Source organism: Pelodiscus sinensis, chromosome 6, assembly GCF_049634645.1.
Source record: "Pelodiscus sinensis isolate JC-2024 chromosome 6, ASM4963464v1, whole genome shotgun sequence".
Taxonomy (NCBI): domain Eukaryota; kingdom Metazoa; phylum Chordata; order Testudines; family Trionychidae; genus Pelodiscus; species Pelodiscus sinensis.
In genome coordinates, this window is record NC_134716.1 from 6077868 (window position 1) to 6103891 (window position 26024).

Sequence of the window (26024 nt, forward strand, 5' to 3'; positions counted from 1 at the left end):
CACCTGGCATTGGTCACTGTGGGCAGACAGGACACTGGGCTGGATAGACCTTTGGTCTGACCCCGTGTGTCTGTTTTCCCATGAACTAGAATATTACCTAGCCTGGAAAACGGCTTCTCAGGAATCAATCGAAGCCACATGCATACATGAATCCCAGCTGTTTTCCTTTAGGAAGTGCCAAATCTTGCACAAGTCAAGGAATTTGAGAGTGTTAAAACGGTGGCAAAGAGGTGAAATACCCATACAGAGATATAGGCATATATCTTAATATTATTGAAACGAGAGTGTATAATCACAAACTACAGTGTTGTATGTGGCTAACTTATTTTCTATAAATATGGAACTGCTGATCAAGTGTAGAATATTTTCATCAAAAGACCTATAAGCCAAAAATAGAGAACAAATGAGCACAAATCCAAGCTGAATGAGGAACATTCACATACAAATTCATATTATGTTCCTTTTGGCTATTTCCCATGATAGGGAAGTTGATCTTTGGTTCACCTTTTTCCTCCTGTGGGTTTACAAGTGTGCCTTTTTATTTCTGCAGCTTTCATTGAGCAAATTCCATATAAATATGTAAACACTAGAGTTTAAGACTTCTCTCTTTTTTTATGAGACAGCTGGAGTAATATATAGTAGACCCAAGGGAGAAGGAAAATGTGTGAAATAAAATGTAATGGATCTTCCAAAAAAACAAACAAAACCCCAACCCTATTTCTAGTTAAAAGTTTAGCACGTTTACCAATGGGTAATGTTCAAAACATTGATGGGTGAAAATGTGGACCAGATTTTCAACATCTATAAATATGCCTAACCCTACTGGAGTGGATAAAGATACACCCATGTATTTCTGCTCAGGATCTTTCCCAGAATGCTAAGATGTAAGGAAAATTGCCAGTCTCCTTGTTGCTTAAGGAATGAATCAACAAGATTCTGTTCTGTGATTTACAGGAGGTCTGAACGGCATGCACGCACCTGCCTGCTGTGACATTAAAATTAGTAAAATGCCGGGCCCTTATGTGGGAGGCTGTGTCTAACTAGGACTTTGAGTCTTTAGAACCATTGGGTCACATAACCCAGACGTGGGTTGCTTCCCCCCGTTTGAAAGTTAGAAAATATAAAATGAACTGTTCTGACTTGCAGGCCGAAGGTGATACAAAGTAGCACGCTGCCTGCGTGCGCTCTCAGGATAGAAAAATGTAGGCGAGAACTGAATTCATTTCACTAGGATCCTTTATGCCTGTTCCTTTGTCCTCCCGCTACACCTGGTGATAAACCCAGGGAAGCCTGAGACCTTATGTAACTCTCTTCTCCCTGGCTTTTTTTTTTTTTCTGGCCTTGTTTTATCATTTCTAAAGCGTGTATGCCCCTCCTTTTTGGCAGGGAGAATGAAAGAAAGCGTTGTACTCTTTTGAAGACAGGTGGGGAGATGTCCCCACAGTGAGGGCTATGCAGCGCTGCTTGCTTTTTGTTTATCTTTACTAATTGGTTAGAATGGATGGTATTAAGTTCCATCGAGTATGGATGCTAGAGAATTCCTACATAACCTGCCTCGGGGAATTATACTTTGGAAAATTAAGTCTCCTTCAAAGCAGGAGGTAGCTTGTACAGTGTGTATTCCCTCTCTCTCTCTTTCTTTCTCTCTCTCTCTCTTTTTTTTTAAAGCTTAAGAAAAGAGCCCTTTGTTTTCTTTTCAGGAAAGTTACACTGAAATTCATCTGTGCTGTATTCATCTGCCTTCATTCGTGCCATTCATGGGCAGCTGTCGGTTATATAGGACAAAGCTGATGAATTCCTAACCTCCACATTCAAAACAGTATATTGGGACAAGTTCAAGGCCTATTTTTTATGTGGGATCGGGGGGAGGAATACTAGTTTTCAGTTTGTGGTTTGAGATTTTGCCCTCTTCTCTCTTTCTCCTCCTACCCCTCTCCCCGTCACATTTATCTGTCATGATATTTTAATGGCATTTAAAATCTGTTTAGACTCCTTGATACTTGATGTATGATGTCAATGTTTTTGTCAGTATAGCCAAACTTCAAAAATATCTTTCAAGGAAACCTGATGGGAAATCTCATTAGTAGGATTTAGGATTAAATATTCTTTTAACATTCTCTCACTTTTAAACATCAGCCACTGAAAGATGTGTCTGATTTTTGTGTATTAAAATTAAAATAATTCCAAATACTAGGGTGTGACTAGCTAGCTATTGTAGTGAATGCTTCATACTGAAATACTTTGTTATAGCTCCAGTAATTTCAGGGGACACACTGTAAATGGTTTTTTTTAAAAAAAGGTTACTCCTAAGTATCAGGGATTAGATTCTCAGATGGTGTAAATTAGCCTAAATCAATGGGCACATGCTAGTTCACACCAACTGCAAATCTGTTTTGGATTATGTGTCATGTATAGAAGAATGTTTGCACTATATTAGCCTGCCCCTATTCCACAGTTTACAGATTTCTTGACACAAGCTCCGTTTGATACTGCCTTCTTTTTGAAGCCTTTTACTTGAAAATTAGATTAAATATATTTTCAGTACTTCATTGTAGAATATAAACTAGGTTTGAAAATATAGAGATGAACAAGTACCATTCTTCCTTCCACGCTGCTTCTGAAAGAAGTGTCTAAGAGTTTAATGATTCAGGGCTTGATCTCGTACCAAGCAAAGTAAATTGGACTTGGATCAGGTCCTTAAAACCTCAGATTCTCTGACCAACTGGTGTAATTTCCCTTCGCTTTCTTTCCAGATTCTTCGTACTCAGAACCTCCTGATGTTCAGCAACAGCTGAACCACTACCAGTCAGCCGCTCTGGCCAGAAACAACAACAACATTAGCCCTGTCCCCCTTTCTGGGGCTGCTGAGCAGAAAACGGAAGCCATTCTTAACTGTGAATTTTGTGAATTCTCCTCGGGTTACATTCAGAGCATTCGGCGTCACTATCGTGACAAACACGGAGGGAAGAAACTCTTCAAGTGCAAAGATTGTTCGTTTTATACAGGCTTTAAGTAAGTATCGTACAAAACCAGATAAACAAAAACCACCTCTAACTCGTTAAAAAGACAAGCCCTCTGGTTCCTAAGATGATCAGCTGGAGCTTACGGGAAACATGGGAATGGATGATCCAGGAGAGATACCTAAGAACTGCTTTTGAGATCACACCATGGCTAATCTAATCCTGCTTGGTATCTCTGACAGCATTCACTAGTGTCTGCCACAGAAGGAAGGTGCAAGAAGTCCTTGCAGTTAGTTGTTACAGAGTACCATGTCGACAGAGAATGATTTTTCCTGTCCATCAATGGTTAGAAGTTGGTTGATGCCTTGACCCGGTGGGTTTATGTCCCTTCCAAAAACTGTCGCGTGTGTTTTTGGAAGATGTTAGAAACCAGTGTGAGAAGAGAGGAAGGCAGATGTACTAGTGAAGTAACCGAGTTCCCACTGACCGGGTACAGGAATCTCCCAACCACAGAACTTTTAGAATATCCTCCACCTAGTTCAAACGACAGAAGTGAAACATGGCTAAAAGTGTGGGATGTCATATCTGAATAGTTCATCAAAGCAGTTAAACAACCCATAATAAAAGCTCAGGTATCTGCATGTGTTTCCACATTCTGATTGCTATTTTCTTAGTATTTTAGACTTTGGTTGATCGCTTATTTTTAATACTCCTTCCTCCACCAATCATACTGGACATAACAAAACTGTCTTAAATCAGGCTCTAATTAAATATGTTGACACAGAGGTTTGTGTTCCTTGATGCAGTATTTCTCAAGCATCTTGGAGGGTGGGAAGGGGGGAGAGTTAGGTTTTCCTCTTAGCAGTGTAGAAAGACCCATCCTTTATTATAGAGAATGAAACGCAAAACACCCACTGAAATCAATTAAAAGATTCCTATTGATATCAGTGACCTTTGGATCAGGCCCAAAGTCAGCAGAGTCTGCAGTTTTTCTAGGCTAGGTCTACACTGCAATGTTAAATCAGAAAACGAAACTCAATTTGCGGTACGCAAATTGTGTATCTTTTTCCGACTTACTTTCGAAAGAGGCTCTTTCGAAATTTGGCACATCTACATGGCACCAAATGTCAAAAGAAAGTGCTCTTTCAACACACCCCTTTTCCCTTGTAGGATGAGGTTTACAGGGATGGAAAAAGAGCACTTCCGCTTTTTGGAAAAAAATGTAGAAAAAACAGACGTATTCCTTGAACGTGCTGTTGCTTTTCTGGGATACCTCTGGTATCCCGAAAAAGCAACTCAGTCTAGACGTAGCTTTATTGTCAAGCCAAAGGGACTATAAATTCCTTAGTTAAGAATTAAGCAGTTTGGGGTATTTACAAACAGCACCACTCCTTAATCCAAAATTATTGAACCTCTCAAGTTTACAAAGGCCTCTTCCCCAACTGAGCTTCTAGCCACATAGGTATACTTGACTGTGCAGTGCATCTGTCTTCTATGTGTGCAGCTAACAGCATAATACATTTGGCTGTGCAAAGGTACTATGCATTAGTGGAGTTTTATCAGTCCTGCCTTTTCAAAACTTCATAACAGTTTTTAAAATATTTAAGGTTTCCCCCCCAAACATACTGCAAAACATTTACTGCCAACTGAAGTCTGTTTACACACCAAATCTGGAGCAATGCTGTTCTGCTGTTTCTGAGTTAGGCCCACCAAAAAAAAAAAAAGGCACTATTGCTGCTGTTAGACATTTATTGTGACTCCTGAACAGTTGAAGGGATTTTGCTCACGCTTTCCAAACATGGTTTGCCGTTGGCAGAGAGCAGGCATGGAAGATTTCAGCCCAAAGATCAGCAGTGTGACCAGGGTAACGACCGCAATAGAATATTTTGTCAGAGACCATGATGGCTATGTAAGAATATAGTCCTGCAAATACATGTGCTCATGTGTTACTCATAGGAACATTCCCACTGGACTGTCATGTGGCTTTACACACACACACACACACACACACACACACACACACACACACACACACACACACACACACACTTGATCAAACTTATGCAACTTCATAACTGAACTTACTGTGGTTTCTTCCATGCAATGAGGCCAGCAGGGGCTGTTCTCCTACCAATACCTGCTACTCTTCTCATCCTGGAGGAGTACCAAAGTAGATGGGAGAGTGCTCAGAGATAGATTAATCATGTCTAAGCAGACCTGATAAATCAACCTCTGGTGGATCAATCACTGCAGCATCGATCCACTATCTAGTGTACATAAACCCTAAGTGGCATCCATAACACTTTAGATAACACTTCTGTAATAGAGTCGACATATGTAAACCTACGAAATACTGATATTTGTCTCTTCTGCTTCTTACTTCATAGATCTGCGTTTACTATGCATGTGGAAGCTGGGCATTCAGTAGTTCCCGAGGAAGGACCCAAAGACCTACGCTGTCCTCTTTGCCTGTACCACACCAAATACAAACGTAACATGATTGACCATATCGTCCTGCACAGAGGTACGGACGTCACTTATTGGTATTTGTGTCTGATGAAGAAAACATTGAACAAAAAGCCTGTTTATTTCAGGCTCATGAAATGAAGTTTTCATTGGCGTGTGTGCATGGCAGTGCTCAGTAGTCTACACACCCTTGCACATACTTTTAGTGAGGCATTTTATTTCTTTGCTGTGAAGTACAAAGAATTAGACCAAAGTGGAAAGAGAGCAGGTTTGAAATTTCTGTTTAGAATTGCCACCAGACATGTTTACAACCATCTCTCTCTCTCTCTCTCTCTCTCTCTCTCTCTCACACTTACACTTTCTAATGAGCTCATTATCTTATCTCAGTTCCAATATCCTGTTAAAAGATGGGTGTATTCTATCTGCATTGTCAAAGGGCACCCCAGAAGCTCCCAAGAATGTCTATCTTCACCACATCTGTATCAACTATTCTTAGGAGCAAAAGAACTTTAAAGAACTGATTAAGGGATTGCCTTATTCTGAGCTTCCAAACCTGCGATTAATGGAATTGACATCTGTTTGGACTCTTTGGGTTGGGATTCCAGCTGACCGTTATGGTCTGTTGGCTGCCTAAATCCAACTCCATGTACTGTGATGGCACCCTGCCTGTTTGCAGGGTAAGCAGAATTTCAGAGTATGATATGAATGCTGAGCAAATGTGGGTTTCACATGCCATCTTTTCCTGGAGGAGATACTTCTTGTGCAGCAGCACTGTCACACTGTCCACTACACTATATTCTGGGCTGCTTCCGGGTTCGAACATAAGAACGGCCATATTGGGTCAGACCAAAGGTCCATCTAGTCCAGTGACCTTGCTTGCTGACTGTGGCCAATGCCAGGTGCCCCAGAGGGAATGAACAGAACAAGTAATCATCAAGTGAGCCCAGCCTGTCACCCATTCCCAGCCTCTGACATACAGCAGCTAAGGACACCATTCCTTACCCATCCTGGCTAATAGCCATTGATGGACCTAACCTCTATGAATCTATCTAGTTCTTTTTTGAACTCTGTTAAAGTCCTGAGCGTCACAACATCATTTGGCAAGGAGTTCCACGGGTTGACTGCGCTGTGTATAGAAAAACTTCCTTTTGTTTGTTTTAAACCTGCTGCTTATTAAGGATCAAAACAATGAAGTTGATGGGTCTTCCCGTCTGTTGGAAAGGCTGTATTGAAGGAACACCTAGAAAGTCCTAGGACTCACATAAGGCATGTGATACAGTGAGTGTTAAAGCTTGACAATTAATAGCAGTCAGTGCTGAGGAATGTGTTTATCGACACATCTGGGGCATTGATTGGGTCAAAGGAGTTCACGAGTCCTTGTAGGTATATAGTTGACATGAGTTGTCATTCCTTATTTGTGTTACCATAGCACACACGGGGCCCAAGTGAAATCATTCTGGCTTCTGTTTGTGCCTGAGCCATGTGATTAGGCACCACTTTTAAAATGAGAATCAACAAGCATAGGTAAGAGGATGGGTTGTGGCATGCTGGTTGGAAACCTTCCACTCATGCAAGACTTCTGAGGAAAACTCTGAATGTTCAGTAAGATGCACTGGTAGCACTTCTTATGTTCAATGCAGCGTGCAGATATTAGGCCAGTTCCCCCACACAACACCCAGGAAGAAAGCAGATAACTCCTCTGTAAAACTGCGAGGCAGTTCCTTGGCGTCATGGCAGCTGCTTTGCACTGCTCCTGCTTTGGTGAGTCCTCAGGTGGAGCAGAGCTGCCCAAGAGGCAGCCGAGACTGAAGCATCTCTACTCAGCTGCCAGAACAGACTGGTTGCTTGATGAGGGAGGGAGAGCGCGAGCGTGCGTGCGTGTGTGTGTGTTAGCACATTTGCGCTCCTTGCTGTGCTGCACTTCTGTTTCCATTTTCCAACAAGCTCCAGAAGACAGAGCATCTTTCATCTCAGTTCTGATCTGGCCCTGTGAAAAGAGCCATCTGCTTTGACTTTTAGTTGTATCCCATTTATCGAGTGCTCCTGTCATAGATCCCTAGACAGACAAAATAGAAACCTGAAAGCAGAAAAAACCTGAAACGAACCTGAGAGTCACCACTGCTGAAAGAGCCCCACCCCGAAAGGGAGGGAAAACGCTTCCAAACTTAACCAAGTTCTTCTCCTCTCTCTGCACCCCCATCCTGCTGAGGCAACGCTTCATTTGTGACCTTTGTTGCAGAAAGGTGAATCTTACAGAAAGGCCCTTTTATACCATCCAGGCAATGCAAAGAGGCCTTAGGGTAAATGATAATCAGGTCTGGGAAGAGTCTTAGGTGATGTCCTCTTTCGAGGGCCTATGGAGAGTGGCTCTTTCAGACACCCAGCATCCAAACTCTAAAAACCAGCCTGGTGAAAACCGGAATCCTCCATCCAAGTCCTTCCTGGTGAACATGTGACCACATCACCATGGTGTCTGATCCTAACGATGGCAGCGTTTGGAGAGGGCACTGAAATATCTTCACGCCTTGAGAGCTGAGCCTTTCTGGACAGGAGCGAGGCATGGAGCAGCTGCCCTGCTGCTGTCGGATCTGAAGCCATTCCGGAGACAAGACTTTGGTCTCAGGCTGTCTGTCCAAGCACAAATGCTGCCGGGGGGGCTGAGGGTGAATAAAGGGCACTGTGCATAAAACCAGTGGAGCTATGCTCATTTACACCAGCTGAGGATTTGGCCCAGTATTGATTTGCTCTCCCCCTCGTTGCATGTGTACAACCCAGTACCACCACTTCTCGCTGGGACTTTCAGTGCTTTGCCACGTGGCACAGAGGGGTGAAAACACCCGACAAATATTGTTTCTGTCGAGATGTTGTCCAGAGGCTCCCATCGAAATGAAGGGCTGCTGATGACATAGGATGTAGCTGACCCTGACAGCACATCCCCCTCTCTTGAACTGCAGTTAATGGGTGGTGATAGAAGTTGAGACATCCTCTGGGCAAAAGCCATTCTGGGACAGAGTCTGGGATGACGTGTTACGGTCACGCAAGAAGTGTGTTTTCCATTGAAAGTTATGGGCATGGGATGATGTTGTTAGTCTGCCTCTGAGAGCCTTCTGCCATGTGTCACCTACTCGTCCGTGTGGTTTAGCTTCCATTTTATGGGCACAGAGGAGCAGGGTTTCGGTGCCCTTTTCTAGCCTGAAGGGGGAGGGAATTGACGGGACCAGAACCTGTTGCTCTTGGACTTCTTGTTCCTGGGAAAGCCCTTGGAAGTTCTGTCACTAGAATGAGGTCTGGTTCCCTGCTCAGTCATTAGCCTTTAATTTAGCCCAGACGACGCTGGCTGTTCTCTGATTTGCTTTCCTATCCAGCACATGAAGAAAAGTGCTGATATTTTGCCAATACTGAAAGCAGCTTTAAAGCCACATGCTTTGGTTTCACAAGTCCAAATGCACAGAACTCGGAGGGAGCCTTCTAAAATAGCTTTTCTATGTCCCCTGAATGTCACAGCTTTACATCCTGTTACCTTGTGGCCTTCCCATCATCACCTTTTTTTTTTTTCTCCTTCCCCTGTGAAGGGCCACGAGTTGACATTTTTACAGCTAGAACAACTGTCACTAGTGTACGAGCGAATCTTACTTGTTCCGAGCCTTTTAGCAAGAACAGCTTTGGGGGAAATGCCACTCTTTTGGGAGTAGTGTGAGGGGAAGGGAATGTTTGGGGGCATGTGAGGGGTTTTACAAAGATTCTTGAAGGAACGGTTCAGAGTATTTGAATGAGTCCCAGAAAGATAGATTAATGGGCAGAAAGGGTACATGAAAATCTCAAAGGTGCATGATAAATGCATTTATTATATGGATGGCACCACTGTACATATGGGGTGTACGGGAAAGGTCAAGGTATTCTGTTTGTACATATAAATTACTAGGAAACCAGGCTTAATTTCATTTCTTCAAATGGGAGGCAAAAGACCCAATGTTTCCACTTGACCAAAGAAATTGATGCGTTGTCCAAGTCTGCCTCTTGCGTAGCAGAACACCATTGAAATCCATGCAGCTATACTCGTTTGTCAGCTGAGAATTGGGCCTGCTTCTTTCAAATAAGTTGTGAATGGTTTCCTGGGTGAGAAACATTGAGCTGTGTCCTAACCTGACATTCATACAGAAGGACAGTCTTCAAATTCCCGTGCCCTGGTTCAAAAAGGGCGGTTAAGTCATGAAGGCCTGTAGGGGACGTGATATGGGATGGGAGATTTCCCCTGTGTGCACACAATATTAACTGAACTGTAGTGGATGAAGGAACCAAATTTCAGGATTCTAGTTGAGCAGAAACATGGAAATTTCTTGCCGATCACTCTATTGTGAGAGTATGTGTGTGTGGTATACAATATACACAGCTGTCTCTGTGTGTAACATTAAAATTTAATGGACTATTTTTTCCCTATATATTTAAACTAAAAATCTGAAAGCTATATTAACACTCTCAGCAGGTTGGCATGAAAAACTGAACTGGTAGAATTGAGTGTTTGGGTGGGAAGTGAAATGGGCGTTAATCTCTAGTCTTAAAGTCACAGTACAGCTAGAACCTCTCTAGTCCGGCACGCTCTGGTCCAGCAACATCTGTGGTCCGGCATGACTTTAGTTAGCTGATGTCCATTTTTCATGGGTGTGACCAAGTTTCCCGCAGTCCCATAAAGTTTGTTCACAACCCACCACGCCTGGCTCTGTGTTCTGTGCTGTGATTTAGCTCTAATTTACCCCAAATGTCTTCTAAGAGCCCAGTAAGCAGTGAGAGTGTAGGTAATGCTGCTAGACAAAATTGACCTCCCTTGGTTCGACACATTCTCTGGGAGGCATCGGTCAGGACCCAAGGGTGCCAGACTAGAGAGGTTCAACCTATATTGGAAAGTTGATCATGTAGGAGCATCTAGCACAATGGGGGTCCTAGTCTGTGGCTAGAGTACTACAATAACATTTAAAGGCTCTTTCCTTCCTATGCTCAGCACAGCCACCATCCAAAAGCCCCACCATGCTGTAAACTACGTCCTGCCCATCATCTCTCGGATTCTGCCAGCTGGACTTTTGGCTGCATCCTTTTGCTTTCTCCCATCTAATTAGTGATGGTGTTCCAAATGACCTCTGCACTCTATGCCTGGAAGAGGATTAGCCCTACCACCTTTGTGGAAGGAATGTAGTTGCTTTTCTTTGTGCCAGTCCAGGTTAGCTTCCCTCCCATATGCCGTCTTATCTATCCTCAAGAAAATATTGCAAACTGCTTGCTGGTAAACGGACGGTAGACATACACAGCAAATCTTGTTTCCCCGACAGGGCGGGGAAGGGAAAGGTTCTTGCTACAGTGCTGCTTTTTTTTTTTTTTTTTTTTTTTTTTTAATGAAAATGCTCTTCTCGTCACCATTTATCCCCACAGAAGAGCGAGTTGTTCCCATTGAAGTCTGCCGATCCAAACTGTCAAAATACTTGCAGGGAGTAGTTTTCCGCTGTGATAAGTGTACCTTCACCTGCTCCAGTGATGAGAGCTTACAGCAGCACATAGAGAAGCACAATGAACTGAAACCTTACAAATGCCAGCTCTGCTACTACGAGACCAAACACACGGAGGAGCTGGACACGCATCTCCGAGATGAGCATAAAGTAAGTTCTTAGCAGAATTTTCTTGGGGGACTGTGTACACATTGCAGGTGATGATTTGACTTTTAGAAAAGGTAAGTGATTCAAGATTTGGAAATGGCCCAAGGACAGAGTAATTCTTTTGTGAGATTACTATTTTCTAAAACCTTGTTTGCATTTCCCCTCATGAATTTTGGGTACCCCTGCTGGGCCATTCAGATACATATTCAGGTAAATTCCAGGTATGTTGCGAATTTATGTTTGTAGAACATTGATATGCCCTTTTAAATTATTATTAATCAGTCATTAAAGCTGGGATCCAGTCTCGTAAAAGTTGTGAGATTCTCACAGTTAAGAACATAAGAATGGCCATGCTGGGTCAGATCAAAGGTTCATCTAGCCCAGTATCCTATTTGCCAACAGTGGGCGATGCCAGATGTCCCAGAAGGAGTGAACACACATGTGATCCCTCCCCTGTCACCCATACAGAGGCTAAGAACACCATTCCTACCTGTCCTGGCTAATAGTCATTGATGGTCCTAATCTCCATGAATTTATCTAGCTCTTTCTTGAACACTGCTAAAGTCCAACCTCCTCTGGCAAGGAGTTCCACAGGTTGACTGTGTGCTGCGTGATGAAAAACTTCATTTTATTTGTTTTAAACCTGCTACCTATGAATGTCATTTGGTGACCTCTAGTTCTTGTTATGGGAACAAGTAACTTTTCCTCATTCACGTTTTCCACACCAGTCATGATTTTATAGACCTCTATGTAACACATTTTGGTTTACGATTAAGGAAAAGATAACAAATATATCATGTGTACATCATGCTAAGTTAAGGATACATATATAAATATATTTTTGGTCAGGGTTTGTAAGGAGAGATAGCTACTTCCTTAACTCCTGTCAACAGGAGCTGAGCGGTTAAATACCCTGCTGGAAATGTTTTCTCACTACTTTTGCTAAACAAACCAAAAATGTCACCAACAACAGGCGCGTCAAAAGTCTCAGCAGAATCTGTCTGGCTTTCAAAATTATGCCACTGCATTTTTAAAAACTAGCTCTGTGAACTGCAAGGCATTTCTTTTCCGTTTGTCAGCTTGTTAATAATTGGCAAGTTTCTCTCCCTTTCTCGTTACTGCTGCTTTAGAAACTTTCTGTTTCTCTCCACTGCACATTTTTTAGCTCTGCTGCCATCCTGTTTCCCACCCCCAACCACAGCCTGGATCCTGGGCCAGGATTCCCAATTCCCCGTGACTTTGATTGGGTGCTTCATTGTGCAAAGATTTTACCCTTGTCCTTATGTATTTGCCTTGTGCCTGGACATAATATACATAACCCCAGAACAGTAAAAGCTTTGTTATACAGCATGTTGGGGGAATGCAGGGTGCCAGTTAGCCAAATACTCTGGTTAACTAAAGAGGAGACTCCGGGGTGAGACAGGGGCATAGTGTGGGAACAGGGGGTGCTGGCTCTGGGCTGGTGGTTCAGTCTCCAGCCTGGGGCCAGAAATGTGGGGTTCAGTGTGCAGGCATGGACACTAGTATGGAATAGGGGGCTGGGTGTGGGAAGGAGTGAGGTGCCGTCTGGGTGTGCGGGCGCTGGGATAAAACCAGGAATTAGGGGTTTGGGATGGAATAGAGGGCTGCAGGCTGGGGTCACAGGGTTCAGAGTGCCGGAAAGGGAGTGGGGTTTGGATTCAAGAAAGGAGTTTGGGTGCAGGAGAAGCTTCAGGGTTGGAGGGAGGGTGGGATGCGGGCTCTGAGAGGGAGTTTGGATTCAGGGAGAAGGATTGGGGGGCAAGAAGTGTTTTGGGGTGCCAGATCTGGGCAGCTCTCCACATGCGGTGACATGTCCCTGCTGTTCCTAGGCAGAGGCATGGCCAGGCAGCTCTATTCACTAGTGCCGCCCTCACAGTTCCCATTGGTCACGGTACCCGGCCAATCAGAGCTGTGGAACCAACAGTCAGAGAAGGGGTAACAGCACCCCATGGCCAATCCTCTGCCTAGGAGCAGCAGGGTCCTGTCGCTGCTTGGGGGGAACCACATGAAGCCAGGTAGGGGGTCAGCTGGCCAACACAGATCAGAAATTCTGGTTTATTGTGCTTGCATGGAGCTGGATAGCACAGCTCTTGCTTTGGTTCCATTGCACATGCTCTGTCTCACTTCTGGTATTCTCTGACAATGTTGCCATTTGCCTAGAGGAAAGCACCTCACTTGGTAAAAGTTTCTCAGCTGTAAAGTGACTTGTGCTTTACAAAAGCTTCAGAGGGGCAGCTGAGTTAATTTGCAACTGGAAAAACTTAAAAAACAACAAATAGTCCAGCAGCACCTTAAAGAGCAGCAAAACTTGTAGATGGTATCCTGAGCTTTCGTGAGCACAACCCACTTCTTCAGATGACTGGAATATTAAAAGTCCAGATCCAAAATAAATAGGGGCGCTGGGGTGGGAGGAGAAGTAAGGGAGAAAAATAGTGAATTAGAGTGTTCATGCTACATGAAGCAGATAGAGAAGGTGCAAATTGTTCTTAAGTATCCATTGTGACCCTTAGCATAACGCTGGTGCTACTCTTCATGCTGTCCTTTCAAATCTGTCTCAATCAATAGTGGTGAGGTCATTTAAAAATCCCAGGGATGCTGTTCATTTAAACGGTATTAACCCAGTGTCCTGGTGGTGTTCTATCTTGGGTGACTGTATTCTGCACCCCTGTTGTAATTCTCTGTGCCCCACTTCAGCTGCATTCGCAGGTTCTCCACTCCCCATTCTAAGCTGTTCCCGGCTCTTGCCGTGAACAGTGAAATAGCTGGCACATTTCACCTAAGGGGTAGCTGAATTTGACTGCTGGGTGAAGTGCTCCCTTTATAGTTTGTAAATCAGTTAGTAAAGCACTTAGCAACCCTTTGTAATGAAAATTAATCTGTTATTAATGAGTGAAAATGGACTCTCTCAGATGGCAGAGTGGAGAATAGTAAAGGAGCCCTCTCCCTGCCTTAAACTGAATGAATCATTCACAAAGGATTCTGCTTTTCTAGCGTGATGCTATATTAATATTATTCCACATAGGATTAGTAATCCCTTGGAATGATGAAGACTATAGAATGCTTGGGGGGTTAATGGTGGTACCATTGTTGTTGTTATTGTTCTGAATTATTATTATTATTATTTTATTATTTACTATTTATTTTATTATTTATGTTTAATACCTACCCGTAGGGGGAAACCAAGGAAAATTCCTCAGCTGACAAGATTTTTGCAAGGCAAAGCATGAAGAAATGCTGTATTAAAAAAACTTGAGAAACAATTAGCTGGGTGTCTAATTGTCTTTGAAGGGAATGAATATGAACTTGACAGAGTGTTGGCAGAAATGGCCTCTGGCAAATTTTACTCATCAGCTATTACTCTGAAAAGAGAGGGCTTTTTTTTTTTTTTTTTTTTTAAATAGACATGACTGTTAATCCATGTTTATATTGTTTCTTTTAAGGTGAGTCGTAATTTTGAGCTGGTTGGCCGGGTTAACTTGGATCAGCTGGAACAAATGAAAGGGAAAACGGAGAGCTCCAGCAGTGATGAGGAAGAAAAGGAAGAGGAGATGAGCCCCAAGACTGAAGAGAGAGGTCAGTATTGCTTCTTTTTCAGGTGGGGCATAGGAATGTCTCCAGCAGCCTCAAGAACAAGATTACCCATTGATTCCACAACAGATTTTTTCAGGAACCATGGATACATGGCAGCAAAGGCCCAATAGAAAAGAAGCGTATTGAGAAAAAGCGCCTAAGCAAGTGAAGTCTTTTGTACATGTGAGTAGACTGTTTTGGAGCACGCTAGTTCAGAGGGCTATGAAATTTGTATGTTGGTAATCCACTTGCAACATGGCTATTCCATGTTAATCCTTTGGGAGATCAAAGTTAGGGGAGAAACTTATTTTTGGACCACCATCGTTTTCTTCTCTTGATCTTCTTTAGCTTTTTGTCCTCTCCCCCCGCCCTTATGTGTGAACCCTTTTTAGGTTCAGACTGGCTGACAGCTGGGAAGCAAGAGTAGCAAAGTGCTCCATCTTGGAAGCACGTTACTATCCAGACCCCAGTTCAGCAACGTATTTATGCATATGCATGCGCCTAACTTTTACAATGTGAGTCCTCCTCTTGGTTGCAGTCAGACAATTGACTTGCTTACAGATGGGCACTTGGTTAAGAATGTTGCTGAGACATCATGCGTCAATTTCAAATTATAAGGCCTGCGCAGGCATGGTAGTTCTGCCTGGTTCAGTTCTTGTTCCCCCAACTCCTGGCTTACCACACAAAGAAGAAAAAGCAAGCAGGGTTCTTTCATTTCAAATCTCAACACCTTCCCCCATTGGCTCTCTGCCAACACCTCCTGGCTACCTGAGTTTAATCCTTTGGTTACTGAACTCTAGGACATTCAGAAAAGGCCAGCACTCCTCCTATCCATCACATGGCTCCCCCAAATTCCAGATGGCGACAGATAGGATAGTTCATACTGGCTGTGATTTCTTCCTGGAGATTTAAGAGAGGGGTTGTTTCACATGGTGGTAGCAGCCTACCTCCCACTGTCAGGGAATCTGTAACCTTGGGGAGGTTTTTTTTGTTTTGGGGTTTTTTTTTTAAGCAGAAGCCTATAGAAGCAAGGTATTTTCAAAGTCTCACCAGGGCCCCCACCTTCTGCACTCAGATGGTATGTCTAGACTACATCCCTCTGTCACCAGAAGAATGTAAATTAGACATACCGAATTTGCTAATGAAGCGGGGATTTAAATCTCCCACACTTCATTAGCATAAAAATGGCCACCACTTTTTGGCAACGGAGCTTTGTTCCTAAGGGTGTGTCTACACTACTGGGTTTTTTGGTTTTTTTGTTTGTTTTTTCGAAAAAAAGTGAACTTTTTTCGAAAAAACTTCCCCTGCGTCTAGACTGCTACGGGATTCTTTCAAAATTAAATCGAAAGAACGCAGCGGTTTTTTTCACCCGCGGTAAACCTCATTTTACGAGGAAGAACGCCTTTTTTCGAAAGAGAGCATCCAGACTGAGTGCTCTCTTTCGAAAAAGTAGCTCGCTTTTTCAAAAGAAGTGGTTGCAGTTTAGACGCTGTCTTTCAAAAGTGGCTTGTAGTTTAGACGTAGCCTAATAGTCATGCCTATTAATGGGAATGACAAGTGTAAATCCCCCTCAGGCATTTGAACAAAGTAAGGTCTGTTGTCTGCACCTCCTCTGCACAGACCCAGAATAAATGTCCTGTTGGCTTACTTGTACCTTAGGTGCATTCTCTTGCTTCCCAAACTTCTTACCCTAAATAGGTGGCAGTCTGGCCCCAGTACAGAGCTGAGGTGTTTAGAGGGATGCTTATGAACTTGTATCACATGCAGAAGTGTGTATGACCAGGCTTACAGGCCAGTGTAAACTGGCCTGGCACCACTGACGCTAGACTGATTCACATCCGCTGAGGATCTAACCCCATGAGTCTTAGCCAGACAGCAAAGTGCTGCCTCTTATGAAATCTGAAGCCAGCTCCCCTTCAAGGAGAAAAGGATACAAGCTACGTTCCCTCCACAATGTGAACCGCTGACGAAGGTTGCCAACTTGTTGCACTGCGCATTTGTACGAAACATGCCGGCGGAGACGGAGCGTGCGCGCGGGGGTGATTTTGAGTTCACAACTTCAACATGGCTGGGCTACATTTTTTTAAAGTGAAGCAACCAGGCGAACAGAGATCAAAACGGAACAAAGCAAAATCCCTTTTCTTTCATTGTGTCATTGGGGAGGAGTCAGAAAGACATTCTGTTGATTTCTTGCTCAAGATAATCCCTGCTAAGGAATTAATGCCCTGAACAGATGGCGCTGCCTCATTTCCAGTGAAAAGAATCAACCGAGATAGTCCCTGCAATTATTTTTAATGGCTTGTGTGGCGATCTTCTTAATTTGTGAGCGAAGGTTTCATCTTTTGTTAAAGCTGCCTCCATTCACAAAGGGCTTAGTTTCCAAAGTGCTGAGTGTCCACAACGTCCCTTGACTTCAGTTGAAGTGGTAGGTTGCTTGGCACGTCTACAAATCAGGTCAGTGGCATTTTGAGTAAAAGCTTAGGATGGGAGGAGACTCCTACCCAGTTAAATATCCCTGCAGAATAGTATTAAGCACCGCTTTGTACTTTGGGACTCATCTAGTGGGATCAGATGTCTACTGTAAGGAGAGCATAGCCTAAGATTTGCTTTGTGACTGGAAAACACATTTCGAGTTGTGTTTATTTGTGTCTTGGACAAGCTGTTTCCACATTAAGCTTCCCTTATAAAATTGGTTTTGAACTCTGAGGTAGGCAGACCTGTTGTCCTTCCACTGAAATGTGGAGATAGGAGGTGCTCCTGTGGGTAGCAAACTTCATCGCTTCATGTTTTGAGGGAGGAGCAGGCCTCTTCAGCTGCAAAGCGTGTGTGTGTTTGTTTGTGGTGCGAGGTTGAGCCCTGTTTTTCAAAAGCGTTTCCTTGCCTTCCTTTCTGAAGGAGAGCAGGAGGATGTGATTGTCACTGTCCCTTCTGGCTATAATGTTGATGGACCCGTGAATAATCTTTCTGTTCTTCTTTCCCAGATTCCATGATGTTTCCTGAGAGTGGTGCTCCTGAGAAGCGTTTTCCGTGTGAGTTTTGTGGGAGGTCATTTACAGAGGGCTCTGAGTGGGAACGGCACGTGCTGAGACACGGCATGTAAGTGTGTTTATAGGCTACTTTCTATCACATCCAAAGGCTAGAGTAGATCTTTGTTCCTCTCCCTCCCTTTCCTCCCTTCCCCCCCAAAAAAGAACTAGTGAAGGCAAACACAGGGAGGTCAACAAATAATCCTAGTAGGTGGCCACAGGGGTCATTGTATGAAATTGTCTTTTCTGTGTTAAAAAGAGGTCAAACCAGATTATTAAAATGGTCTCTTCTTGGCTTAACATTATGGAGCCAGAATTCCAGGGTGACTATGGTACTCGAAAAGGATTGGAACTAAAATCTTAGTCTGTCTTGGATAGGGAGTATCTAATAGTCAGACCCTCAGATGTGAGTGTTCCCTTGCAACTTCAAGACTGAATCAAATCCACCTGAACCTCTTTTTGAGATGTAGGCCAAGATGGAAGACCTTTAACTAGGATAGCTCATCTTCAGAAACTTCCACCATTTGGTCCAGAATCCTGTGTGGACATCTCCCAAGAATTCAGTACCATCTAATCCAAAGTTGAATCATAGGACCCGATTGGTCCCAAACCTGATCTCCGAATCCAAGGCCTGGAAGGTCAGATTAAGGCACACAATTCCAGCTATGTAAAATATGTACCTGGAGTTGATTTACCTTAAGCTGAGCTTGGTGCTATCTTCACAGTGGGACAGCGATGGGAGCAAACACTCTCGTCAGCTTCCCTTACTCCTCGCAATTGCAAGGAGTACTGGCACTGACCAGAAACATCAGCATTTGATTTAGCGGGTCTTAACTAGACCTACTAAATCAAATGCCAGAAGATCCATCTCCACCGTGGCAAGTGGAGACATGGCCTTAAAGTCTTCCTGATCTGAATACCTCTTGATTGACCTAATGAAGCTGGAAATTACTGTTGCCATTTACGAGCTCATAGGCCAGCATTGAAGGTATCTGCAAATCATTGTGGTCCTTCTACATGAGCTCCACTCAGGTTCCCTTTCTACTCTTTATATCGGAACAGTGATATTGAACTTACAGTAAATTATATGCACAAAAGGTTTGAATGCTTCAAGGAGAGGACCTCTCTCTAACAGTCCTACCCTGAGATAATAGGAAATATTTGTGTTGTACACTCATTGCTAACAGTCTTTTATTGCATAGGACAGTGCAGTCAGCTGTGGTGTTTAGTACTTTCACTTTACTTTGAGAATTTTTTGTCTAAAATCTCTTCAGTGCTCCTTACCTGCTTCAGAATGGAGAGCTCTTGCACCATTGCTGACACTGAGAAGACACGTTGATTTAGTTTTTGTATATTGCTAGACTGATGACCTCTTGTGGGGGGGAGGGATTACCATATTTCAGGTTCCCCAAAAGAGGATGTTGCTGGAGGGGGAGGAAGTTGGGAGGGATATTTGGGGGATGCTGGGGGGAGGTGTATATACCAGGAGAGGTGTCTGGGGGTGCTGGAAGAGATATTTGGGGGGGTGCTCATAGGGAACTCATTGGAAACAGGAGGAAAATGTTGCTCACAATCATGGTTGTTGGGTGGCTGGTCCTTGTGGGACCCCTGTACCCCAAGGCTGGGAGCCAAGACCTGGGGCAGGTGGGATCCAGTGGCTGTGGCTGCAGGGGAATGGACCAGTTACTTGCAGGTGCAGGGATAGATTAATCGGGGCATTCTTGAACTGTGACAGCTACTCTGGAAAAAACTTGGGCATTGCCTCTTATTTGAACAATCCACCTGGACAGAAAATGGAAGATGAGAAAAAGAGACCATGTCTCGTAGCCCCTGGATGTATGAAAACCCTACTTTTGGGAATTACAGATACTTCAGCTTTCTTACCCCTGATCTTGTCAATTTAGATAAGAGCCTCCATCCTACAGTGCTTCCAATTTGTGTTTGTACAGGATCTAGCACAGTGGGGCTTAACTTTCATTTGAATTGTACTGGATGTGCCGAGTTTAAAGAAAGCAGCTTGTTAGGCACTTGAATGGCTCAAAAGCCATTTGTCTTTTTAGATTGTTCCCTCTTCGGGGAAGAACTGTCTAAAAATGCACACGCCTAGCACACTTCGGGACCAGTTCTAATACAAATGATGAGCCCAAGGAATAAGGGTAAGTTGACCTTTCAGGGATGAAAAGGTCAGACATCAAATCTGGGGTTGTTTCTGCCCCTTATGTTCAGCAGCCCCTAATTTTATTTATTTTACTTTAAAATATTTTTACCCCGCCTGACCATTTAAAATATTCGAGGCTAACCCTACGTACAAAATATCCAACTCTATGGATACACAAAAATTAGTATTTCATTTCCCTCGCTTGACCTGTTGCAAGCCTTATAGACTGGTCTACACTACAGAGACAATGTCAAATTAAGACACACAACTCCAGCTATGTCAATAGGGTAGCTGGTGTCGACGTTCCTTAGGTTGAGGTATCACAATGTCCCTACTGCAGGGAGTCAGCAGGAGACGCTCTCCCATCGACTCCCCTTACTCTTTGTAATCAGGTAATTGAAGTATCGGCTCATGGTGGCTCTGGTGTGGAGCGCAATCAGCAGTCCATTTAGTGGGTCTTAACTAGATCTGCTAAATCAATCCGTGCAGCACCAATCTCTTGATAAGTGTAGACAAGGCTAATGTACCCTATTAGATGCTGGTGGTTTGGCTAACTGTAGTCTCTCGGTAATAGGTAAGGGAGGGCTTTGTTTTCTGTGGGTCCGATCGTAAAGTTCTCCACTTTCTGTTGCTCAAATTTCCAGGGCCCTGAATGAAAGTAAGCGTGGGACCAGTGAGGATGAACAGCTGAAGGAGAACACCGAGGAGAACGTTAAGGTACCGTCAGCAGAAGAAAAGGAAGGCAGTCAGGAAATGGTGGTGGACTTTTCCCACAAGAATGAAACTGCAGTCCTTGGTGTGGCTGCCGATAAATCTCTCCATGAGAACACAGAGGCCAAAAACGAATAAGCATTTGGTGTGATTTTAATTAACCTACTTGAACAGTGATGAAAGGGGTTGGGGGGGAGGGGGACTAAAGGAAGAAACAAAGCTGCTTTTAGGACTGAATGATCTATTTTCAAAGCACTGGTACCTGTGTGAGTGTGTGTATATTAAAGTTATTTAAATGATGGAATAAGTGGGCTCCATTACATCACTGCATCTTTTCTTCTGGATTTTTGACAATGGGAAGTTACATTCATCTTGGACTAAACGAAGCAACTTCCCGTGTTCCGACATTACACAATGTGCTTTGCAATGGAGACTTGGATTGTCTGAGATCGGAAGCGTCGTGAGCGTGGAAGAAGGGGGGGGGGGCAACTTTTTGGCGCACAAATTTCCGTGCGTTTTTCTAGTTTTAATACATTACGCTTTTCAAGACTGAATGCAACTGCTTTAGAAAAGAAAAGAAAGGATTAAAAAACAAACTGCTTTGCTTAAAACAGTCACCTGTTTCTTAGTACCTCAAAATTAACCAAGGGAAATCTCTGCATTGTCAGTACTACCTGTTGTCGTTGTGGTTAAATGTAGAGAGACTGCTGGCTGAGATGGTGAATGGAGGAAGAAAAAAAAAGAAGTTTTAAAGAAAGGAAAACAAATTGTGCTTAAAATCCCATTGTGGGTTTTATTTCTTAAAATACTGTGATTTTTTTAATTATTTTAGTAAAAAAAAAAACAAAAAAAGAGAGAGAGAGAGAGAGAGACTTTAATTCCTAGATAACTGTTTGTGAATTGTCATCCTTTATTCCAGGTAAGCTGTTTGTTAGTATTCAACTATAATTTTAGGGTTTGATAGATTCATGTGACTGATTGTGCGGTTTTGTTTGCCACATGTTTGTTTTCTATCCGCCGGAGGTGTTACAAATACAGCACAATTAAGTTTCTCATGTAAAACAATTTCTTTTTCAAGGGGGAGGGGAAGGAGACGTGTTCTTGTGAACAACGTTTTTTTTAAGCATACGGAAATAACAAAGAAGTTTAACTTTTTTAAAAAAAAATTAAACTAAAGAACCAAACTTACGGCACAGCTATGCAGCGTGCGGACCCGCCACTTAGGTCCTCGTCACCATTCTGTTGCTTGTCAAATTAACATTGATCAGTCTCACACCAGTAACTTTTCGTTAAGATTGGCTGCCGTTTTCGTAGGTGGAGTGTGTTTTTTTTCTTTATTGTTTTCGTGCGGTGGGGCGGGGGGGGGAGTTTTTGATAACACATGTTTTTGCAAAGGGGAGGGGTGAAATAGTTACATAACACAGAGTGTGAATCTAACTCGAGTCAAGATGGGACTTGCTATTTTCCCCCTCCCCCCTTCCTTAGCATGGTGGCAGCAGCACAGAAGAAATAGGAATCTACAGCCACGTGGAAGGATCCTGCACTCTTGAGTTAGCCTGAGTAAGGAGAACAGGATCCAGGCCCATGGTAATGTTCCGACTGTGAACAAAAGAGTTTCTTTCCCAAAAGTAGAAAGTACTTGACTGAAACCTAGTTTTAGAAATGCATGTGTCTTTGTTTTTTTGTTTTGGCGGGGAGGGCGGGAGGGGGATTGTATTGGGAGGGAGGGGAAAAGACAGGAAGCTGGTGAGAAGACAGCGTCCCACGGAGCGTCACATAAAATAGTTGGCAAAAGTGTTGCATTTGTGGAATACGTGCTAATTGAAAAGCATGGTGGTTTTGCTTTTAAGGATTCATCCTTTGCAGGCTTTCTTTGGAGGTGGGAGGGAGCATCATGTGGAAAACACAGCAGAGGGACAAGTATAAATACACATTTTGTGTCTGTGTTTTTGTTTTGTTTTGTTTTGAATTGGCCTCATTTCAAATGTATTTAAACAGTTCCATACCTGGATTGGGTGTTTGTAATGGTTACCAAAAATGAAAAAAGAAAAAAAATGAAATAAATGATTGTGACATGCTTTTATCACTACTTTATTTTTCAAATAACATGTAAATATTGTAATCCATTGGATTTTGTTTTGCTAACCTGTTAATAAAAATATGGGACCATTATCCTTTTAACAAGCCTAGAATGTCATATATTTCTTTTTTTTCTCTCTCTCCCTCCCCTCCCCCCCCATGTATACCTGATATATTGTGGACACCACATTTTAGATGCATTATTATGAATTCTGTTAACTGTAATAATGACATAGAATTGAAAATAACATTTTTTTCATTGTTTAATTTATACAGAGGACTTTTTCAGAGTTTGACCGAAGGAAATAAATAGCAAAATGCTAACCCAGCGCCTCCAGTACTCACTATTTCCTGATTTTAAATGACTGCTTACTGATGGGGGAAAAGGGAGATTCTGAATTGTTGCACTGGTGGGGTTGGGTAGTTGGTTTTTTTTAAAGGCAATGAACATGAATAAAAAGGTTTTAAAAGCATGTGTGTGTGTGTAGTTCTATCGTAAGTACTTTTGAACGGTCTCCATTACTGATTTATCTGTCCCCTTCAATATCTGAAGGCCTCTCAGATACATAACTGACTTTGCTTTGCCCACTTCACCTTGGGCAAATACAGTTTGTGCACATTGTGGCTGGCTCTTTTACATTTGGATTTCTGCTGAGAATCTAACAAGGACTGTGTACGGGGGACTAAAAACTGAGCTGGATTTTTTTTTTCCTCAGCAACCATGAATTTTTTAATACATTGGAAATAAATGGTAAGTGTTTACTTTTTGATGGGTGTCCATGTGCTGGGCTGATACATATTGCCTTGAACTACAGAAAACAAAACAGCACCTCAAAGGATTTCTGCACCATCTTTCTTGGTGCTTTTCTCCACCTCTTATTATTTTCTTTGTCTATTGTACTGAAATACAACACGCTGCGTACTCTTATCTCTTCCATCGCTGAGCTAACCTGAATTTGTAAAAGTAATTGTTTCCCCAGTTGCCGAACACTAATAGCAGCAACATTGCTCGTGTATTTGAGAGAATGGGGAGCAAAGTCTAGTCTTGTATTACATGGATAGAAAGTTGCCGGTCTGTTAACATGGTGTAACTCCTTTCACTTTGGAGGCATGACCCACGGTTCATACTGCTGGAAAGGAGAAAAAATATGACCCCTTGAGCTTCTGTGTGAGTTCTGTGTTTGCACCGGAGAGCAGAGTGTTTCTCAGAGTTCAGCTATTTCAAGTGCCTAAATTGAATTCAAACTCCGTTTAGGAAACAGTGAGCCAAACCACTGTAGTAAAAAATGTGAAGTATGTGTGTTGGGGTGGAAGCAGAGGGAGGGAAAGGAAACGCATTGCTGTATAGTAAACTGAGTATTTAGTAGTATTGTTCTTCTGCCTTTCAGTACAGACAGAACATCCAAAAGGTCCTTCTTTCTTAACTTGGGGGTGACACACTGGTTTTCTGGAGAGCAGTCAGGCCCTCTGGGAGCTCACATCTGTGCCAGTCATCTGTCATGGATGCCATGGTTTTGAGGACAGGTTTCCTTTTCGCTTTGATTTTGTTCTTTTCGTTCTGGCAGTTCCAGTCCCTAACCCCTCCAACGTCCTGTTCTCACCGGTCTTGCACCATTGTAAATCCAAGTGACTTAACAGACAGCAGAGTGAAGGGAGATCATCTAGCCCAATGCACTTAAGCTCCTTCAGTCATTGTCTCTCTTTGTGCAGCCTTAGCTAAGGCCAGGTCTACACTAGGGACCAATGTTGAACGCAATTCCAGCTACATGAGTAGCATAGGTAGCATCAAGTACCATAAATCGAGTTAACATAGCATCTCCACTACGAGCGATTGACAGGAGAAACTCTCCCGTCGACTCCTCTTAAGCTTCTCGATCCCGTGGAGAATCAGAGTCGACAGGAGCATGATCAGCAGTTGATTTAGCGGGTCTTTACTAGACCCACTAAATTGATCCCTGGGGATCAATTCTTGCAGCCCTGCTCTCCCGGTAAGTGTAGACAGGGCCTAAGGAAAGCCAGAGCCACATTACGTCATTCAGCCTAACCATGGAAAATTGGACATTTGGATCCCGCAATCAGTAGAAATCTTACATAGCTGTTTGGGCAAATTTTAAATACAAACTGAACTCTATATTGGCCCAGCCACAGAAATACTTTTACTCAGTCGTTGTGGGCTGATGCCATAGGCACTTCCACAGTTCGTGTGCATCAGGCCAACTGAAAGTGGCTGAGAGAGGATGTGTCAGAATAATATATTTCAAGAGGTTCAGCTAAGGCCTGCTGTGCCAAAGGTATGTCCTAGTCTGACGAAACAAAGCATTACCAAAATCCTGGTTTCCTAAGAACACATTTGGTTTTGTGGCAACGTTATTGCTGACCATACCCATTGCAGTTTGCACAGGGCTCTACACACCAGGCTACAATGCTCTAGGACAGTGATACTAAGACTACAGTTTACGAGTCACAAGGGGCTCTCGAATGTGTCTCCTGCAGCTCTAAAAAACTGATTTAATTATTAAACAATCTTAGTACAAGACCCTGATTGGTTAATATGTTATTAACCAGTTGTAGTTGATAAAATATTTGGCCAGTCATTTTGCTGTAAGAATTCTATTTTCCTAGTCATGCTATTTAAATATGAGTATGTAACGGGGCCGTGCATATCATGAGGTTTACTGACAATAGATGGGCCACAGCTGTCAGCAACTGGTACCCTGGGAAACTGAAACGACCACTCAGCCGACCTTCAAAGAGATGGGAAGATTTTAACATGAAAAGACATTGCCGCACATGGAGGAGGAAGGCCAGGATACGAGAAGAATGGAAAATGTGTTGTGATCGGTATAATCTCTACAAGAGCTAAAGGGCCGATCGATCAAGGTGATATAGCACTACAGTAAATGAAACAATGGAGTCACTCTACTGTGACTCCTTTGGGTAGTGCTGATCACTAACTTGGCTTCTGAATCATTGAGGCCTCAGTTTCACTGCTCTAAGGCATATTTGGATCTTTTCACCTCTCTCTTCCCATCTCTTCTCTCACTTAAGTGAGCTCTACACTAAAGGGGAAGGTTGAATTAAGAGATGTTAATTACATAGCTGGAGTCAACGTACCTTGATTCGAGTTTACCCACGATCCCCATAGCGGGAGGCCGATGGCAGCAAACGCTCCTGTCTGCTTCCCTTATTCCTGACAGGAGCAGGAGGACTAGCGCTGATGGGGGAACCCTCTTGAGTTCGATTTAGCAGGCCTTTAGTAGAACTCCGGAAGATAAATTGTGGCAGTGTTGTTCTTCCCAGTAGTGAAGACATGGCCTTTAGGCTGGTTGATCATCTGAAAAGTGGAAGTGGATTTAGCAGAATAATCAAAGGTAGCTGTCTTGGGAGGAAA

The 26024-nt window shown here is 43.2% G+C and overlaps 1 protein-coding gene across 7 annotated transcripts in view; it reads left to right on the top strand.

The window, feature by feature from the left end:
* Nucleotides 1–23106, top strand: part of ZNF462 (zinc finger protein 462) — a 108971-nt gene extending 85865 nt beyond the window's left edge. For all 7 annotated transcript variants that reach the window (XM_075931371.1, XM_075931370.1, XM_075931367.1 and 4 more), the window contains 6 exons: nt 2754–3012; nt 5348–5484; nt 10848–11071; nt 14530–14662; nt 17641–17755; nt 20488–23106. In XM_075931371.1, coding sequence (XP_075787486.1) covers nt 2754–3012; nt 5348–5484; nt 10848–11071; nt 14530–14662; nt 17641–17755; nt 20488–20692 — 1073 coding nt within the window. In that variant the 3' untranslated portion in view covers nt 20693–23106. The remainder of the gene's footprint in view (nt 1–2753; nt 3013–5347; nt 5485–10847; nt 11072–14529; nt 14663–17640; nt 17756–20487) is intronic.
* Nucleotides 23107–26024: the final 2918 nt, after the last annotated feature.